The 6,000-nt window shown below is 46.2% G+C and overlaps 1 protein-coding gene across 2 annotated transcripts in view; it reads left to right on the top strand.

The window, feature by feature from the left end:
• The first annotated feature begins 1,694 nt into the window (after window positions 1-1,694).
• PDLIM4 (PDZ and LIM domain 4) overlaps window positions 1,695-6,000 on the top strand; it is a 62,584-nt gene continuing 58,278 nt past the window's right edge. The window contains exon 1 of one of the 2 annotated variants that reach the window (XM_053376764.1): window positions 1,695-2,004. In XM_053376764.1, the coding sequence (XP_053232739.1) occupies window positions 1,912-2,004 (93 nt within the window). In that variant the 5' untranslated portion in view covers window positions 1,695-1,911. Of the gene's footprint in view, window positions 2,005-2,074; window positions 2,193-6,000 lie in introns of those variants that run through there. The other variant, XM_053376765.1, reaches the window with a different exon arrangement.

The following is a 6,000-nucleotide window of genomic DNA, read 5'->3' as shown; positions in this document are numbered from 1 at the left end:
TGAGCAGATATGAAGAAAGTCCAGTTTTGCACACCTGTGCCTGAACAAGTTCTCAGTAGTAGATCTCTTGGTATACCAGGTTCTCTCTGTGTGTCTGTATCTCTCTCCGAGTCCATTTTCATAGAATCATGTTTCAAACAAAGGAAATTTTGTTTAGACTTCCTTGCAAGAATGACTTTCCTGTTCCTGCCTTTACTGGAAAATGAGGGGTTTTCCACTTCACTGGCATGCTGATGTATTTCCTTTCCATAATTTCCAAGCAGGTTACTTCCACGATTCCTGCTAATTGTAGTTACAGGTGCCAGGAATTATTTAACTCACCAAGACAATGTTCAGAAGAAGGTGATCACGTATTCTATTTTATTCTCTCTCTCTCTGCCTTTGCTTTCTCTATTAACTCATTGTATTGCAAAGAAGAAATTCATGGGAGCAAGTCCTTTCCTGCACACCCTGGGAATGCAAAAAGGATCAGATAAAGAAATGTTAGAGCACTTGGTTCCCTTGCCTCTCCCAACTGCAACCCAGATAGACTCTTTATGCCATGCTACCTCTGAGAATGCACAGAGACCAGGTCAAGTAAAGGTCACAGAGTTGGGTTGCAGGAGCATTTGGCACCTTATCAATTATTTGCACAACAGCCACCAGTGAAGACAAGCCTACAAGTCTATGTGCTTGCAGGGAACAGGTTTGCATGCATATTCTCCTGTCCACACATGCAATGTCAGCATGTGGTTGAAACAAGAGGGCATCTAAGGAATCTCCATGTCTTTGGGTTTTGGTTCTGTGCCCTAGACACGGTGATTCCCAACCTGCCAAAAATGTGCATGGTGCACTGGCATAGACTTTTCATGACCTTCTTCAATTATGCTACATTCCAAGAGGCAGGTGAAAAGGCATGTCACACAAAACTCCTTATTTTGCAAGTAGACAACTAATCAGAAATAGGTCTTTGCATGCAAGTGGGGAAAGTGGCGCTATTGTTTTTAGAAGTCTATGATATGGCTAATTTGGGGGTGCTGGTTAGGGGATGGGGCTTGTGGATTTTATTACTTTATCCAAGTACCTCCTTTAGCAGAGGTGCTTTACGTATTCACAAAGCAGATGGGGACACCTGTGGGGTTTAGACCTTGGCTTTAGGACCCAGCCCCTATTATAATCTCTCTCTCTCTTTTGACAGCAGGTGAGCTACTGTTTGCCAAGTTATTTTAGAAGCCGTTTTCGTTAGAATTTCCCCTGGCTCTGCTCTTTCGTTTTATGTTTTTAGTCCGACACTCCCTCACTGTATGCTTTCGGGTGGTTTTATCCAGCATTTATCTGTCCTGCAGACAGTTTTAATCACACTTTTGTAGGCCCCTGGGGAATGTTTTCCATGAAAGGTGAAGGTAAGAAATGTTCTACATACATAGCCCAGGCTGCTCATTTCTTCTTCTGTGTAATTCGAGAACTGGTGAGCAACCCACTGGTCCTTGGTGAGAAAACAACAGGTAGGAAGGGCTTGTGTGTGTTGCTATCTAACTCCTACAGTTAGCTCTTTCTAGCTCTGACTAGAAAGCCTGAGAGAGAGAAGTTCTCCAGCTTCTCCAACAGGGCTCCTTGGAGCGGGAGGGTCATCCTGAGGACACCTGAGAGCGACCCGTCGGACTCCGAAGCTCCGACCGCCCTGCGCGCCAAGCGACCCGCCCCTCCCCGCCTCTCCTCTCCCGCCTCCTCCTCCTCCTCCTCTTCTCCCCGAGGTGGAGGAACAGAGAGACGTCAGGCCGGACCGGAGATTAGCAGTCGCTTTAAGTGGATTAGAAAGCAGCCGAGTTTGGGAGAAGCGAGCGGAGAGTGAGCGGAGCGGGCGCCGCTTTCCCCTCTCAGGCTTCAGCCTCTCTCTCGCTCGCTTTCTCTCTGGAACTGAGGCGCCCCGCCATGCCCCAGACAGTGGCTCTGAGCGGCCCTTCGCCGTGGGGCTTCCGGCTGGTCGGGGGCAAGGATTTCAGCACCCCGCTGACCATTTCCAGGGTAAGTCTCCCGAGGGAGAAACCGCCTCCCTTTCGTTTTCTTCGGGGGGGGGGGGCTGGCTGCTGCCTTGAGAAGCGCCTCAGGCACCGGCCGGCGCGAGGCTGTCACCATGCCCTGACCCGCGTTGGGCTCGGCTGGGCTGCCTTCTGAGGGGAGGACGACCTGCGCGCCGCGAGGCGAGGAACTCGGTCCGTTTGGGCAGCGCGTGAGGCGAGGGAAACCAGCAAGCCTTTTGCGCCATTGGGCTCTCAACCGACGCGGGTTGGGGAGACGACGGTGCCCCGTCTTCTTGCCTCCCGGGCGCCGCAGCCTCTGAGGCAACTGGGTCGCGGCGGGGAGCAGCGACAGCAACAAAGGCGGCATTCCGGGGACGCCAAGCGCTCCGCAGAGCATCGCTCCCCGCAGAGGCACTTGTTGCGCGCCTCGAGTTCCGCTCGTCGCTGCTGGATGCGGGAGGGTGGCATGGCTTGTGAAAACTTAAGACGACGGAGGAGGCAGGATCAAGACCCGCCTTCAGGGGTGCTGAGGCAGGAGGCTGGTTTTGCCCAGCTGCTTTGGTTTCAAAACTCAGGAGTTTCCTCTCTGGTGCTGTAAGTGGAAAAGAGGGTTATTATTTGGGATCGGAGTGTGTGCTAAGCAAAGCTGGGTAGCGACTTAGATTTAAAGGAGAAGGAGAACCTGGAACCGTGGATCTTTAAAAACAAGAGCGGGCTGCTGAGCGGACCAGAAAAAGATGTTCTCCTTTAACAGCGATGGGCTGCTGCTTCTAACTAGCGGGCTGTTCCAGGGAAGCAAGTGAAAGAGTTTGCACCAAGTGGTCTGACTGGGTGTTGTGTTTGGCCCACCAATGAATGCAGCGCGTTAGCGCGGAGCAGGGAACCTCCAGCCTTTGAAGCGATTGGGTTTATCTGCTATTTATCTCTTTTCTGCTTGGGTCTCAGCATTTTCGAGCGCTGTGTAGGCAAGTCAATCCTTGGACCAGTCATTTATCAGGAATGGCTCTCCTGAAATTATACCTGGGGTGCATGATTTCATATCTGGTTTAAACAAGCTGATCCCATTCATGTTGACTGGGAAGAACCGTAAGTTTTCCTGACAGTCGTGGGTCTTAGCTATGAAGTTAACTTGTTTTGGGTTGGACTGTTCACCTCAGCTTACAGTCCTAAGCATGCAACAGTGCAGCGTCCTAAAATGTCTGAGAAACAAGCTTAGGATAATTCTGGACTCATATGTATAATAACCATTACTAACTATTAACCACCCAAAGAATATGATTGAAGGGTGGCTTGAAATGCCAATAAAGCGCCTACTGATCAGAATGTTTGATTTCTAGAAGTGTTTCAGAAAAACGCAGGTCTGACATTGTATAATGTAAAAATGGGTAGGGATAGTTATTTCACCATTTAATTTTATTTATCCCAAGGCAGCATTACACTTCAGCCAGTTTGGCCACTGTGAAAACATCCACACCTGGGTACTGTAGATAGCATGGCCCTATTCCTACTATGTTCCGTTCTGGCACAGCTACTCCTGAGCTATCAATGTAATACTTACCTTTAGGATTGTGGCGTTATATATTGGAGATCCTTTCCTGAAGTAATCTGGTTCTTTTGCTCCATAGAAGATCTCTGGATTTCCTTGTGAAAATGGCATTTATTTTATTTTTTTGCTTTGTTGTAATGAAAAATGTCCTCTGTTTGGCCCACAGTTCGGTAAATCACAAATCCCTCACCCAGATATGGATATATGTACACTTCTTGAGCTTCATTAAGCAAGTGAATGTACCACAGGGAAACAGTGGTTTTAAGAAATGAGGAACCTGTTTCCAACAGGAGCCCAGTTACTGGCAAGATGTCCTACTCTCTTGGAATTTTTGAAGTGCCTACTTCAAAACATGCCTCTAAGAGAAACCATATATTTAGATACTAGAGAGCATCTGATTCTTTCCCTCTCCCCCATCCCCACACAATGACTGCAATCCTATACACACTTTCTTGGAAGTAAACCCCTTTAAACAGAGTTAAATACATTTCTGAGTAAACAATGCATAGGCTCTGGATGCAAATGTCAATTCAAAATGCTGTAAATATTTTCAGTGGTTCAAATTTGAAATACATAAATAGAGACCCATGCAAATTTGTGGATGTAGTTTTCTCTTTTGCTCTTACATTTGTCCTTTTCACATATACACCACTCACAAACCAAATGGCCTGCTTGCATGTTTTTTTATAGCCATCTGGTTGGCCTCTGTGACACTAGGATGCTGGACTGGGTGGGCCTGATCCATCAGGCTCTACTTATGTTCCTACATAAAAATGCAAAGAGTAACCCCCCCCTTCAACCAGCATCCTTCAGGCACTCCTCCCACCCACTCCAGCTAATTATTTCCCTGTTTGACTCTTTCTGCAAACCATTCCTGGTGCCTACTATAATGGTATTTTAAAAGCAGTGAATATGTATTTGTTGTCAGTTTTCAAGGGAAAAATGTAACAGGGCTTGCTGGTAGAAGAAAGAAAAGGTACAGCCAGGCTAAGCAATACCTGTCAGACTGAGTTTTCCACAGATATTAAGGAAGCTAAAAAGTAAGATATGAATTGCTAGACCAGACCAGGGTTCATATAAATTTGTGATGTGGAAATTTGCAAGCTGATATAGAGGTAATGGGGGATATCTATCATTTTTGCCCAGGATCCAGCATTCCGTACTTCTAAATATGGAGTTTCTATTGAGCTACCGTAGTTGTCAGCCACTGACCAACTTTTGCCCCCTGGACTGAACTATTGCGATGTTACAGAAGTATGGGGTCATAGGTGCCAGAGATATGCCTTAGTTTTATTGTAGAGGCTACATGTGAGTTCCTAAGCATATTGGCCTGAAGATGAGATGAGAGAGGAACAGAATACGAATGAAATTTCTGAGAGCTGAAAATTTCAGGTAGGAGGAGACTGAAGCTGGCTCTCAGCCAGATCTAATGAGAAGAAAAGCTCAAGGGAGGCCTTCAAAGCAAGAAGCTTTTAGACACCTGAACTTATCTTAAAGGTGATTTCACTGTGCTGGAGGATAGAAATTCATGTGATAAGACCACCAGCAGGTGATGTCAACAGAGCTGGGGCTAATGAGAACAAAAGGGCAGCTTGGAGCACTTTGAAACAGAATGAGCTATAGAATAATAGAATTGTAGAGATGGAAGATATCATGAGGGTCATCTAGTCCAACCCCTTGGGATGCCAGAATCTTTTGTCCAACATGGAGCTCAAACCCATGACCCAGAGATTAAGAGTCTCCTGCTCTACTGACTTAGCTATCCATCATGAGCCACCTTGCCAGTCAGTGATCATCAAGACCTGCCAGTCCTGTTAATCAGATCAAAGCTTGTTCAACTTCTATTAAGCATGGAGGGATGCTCCCTTACTATTTAGGAGGCTGCCAAATGGTTGGGTAGTTGTAAAGATTTTTCTTGTAGGCCTACTGCAAGCTATGTGAGGAACCTGGGCAGACTTTATATTGTGGTGGCTATAGTCATGGCTGTAGTCATGCCATCTTTTTCAAATCCTAGCACTCTTTGTTGTTGTTGTTTTTCCTAAGGAGAAAAACAACAGTGCTTTGGAATACAAAACAAATCATCTGTTTAAAATAACAGAGCTTTATATTTTAAGTCTCTTCCCCACCTCAGCTTGAGAAAGGGAATCAGTACAATAATCTCATGTGATAAGAAAACAATTGAGGTACTATTTCTTATTCACCTGGAAACACAAAGCACATGACATGTGACCACCTGGCCAGCAGCTTTCCAGTGTCGCACTAGATTCCGCCTGCAGCAACACTTTTGAAATCTTGTTTTCATAAACTGAGTTTCAGGGAGAGGAGACAGTGCAGAATTTGGCACGTTGTGTGGTACAGGCTTGTTAATACAAAGTTAACCTTGCTATGATTTAACCCAATGGTTAGTAATTAAAGAGTAGGGCTGCATTTTGCCTCTCAGAGAGGCCTTTTGAA

This window comes from Podarcis raffonei, chromosome 2 (assembly GCF_027172205.1).
Source record: "Podarcis raffonei isolate rPodRaf1 chromosome 2, rPodRaf1.pri, whole genome shotgun sequence".
In the NCBI taxonomy this organism is placed as follows: domain Eukaryota; kingdom Metazoa; phylum Chordata; class Lepidosauria; order Squamata; family Lacertidae; genus Podarcis; species Podarcis raffonei.
This window is presented reverse-complemented; position numbering and strand designations above follow the sequence as displayed.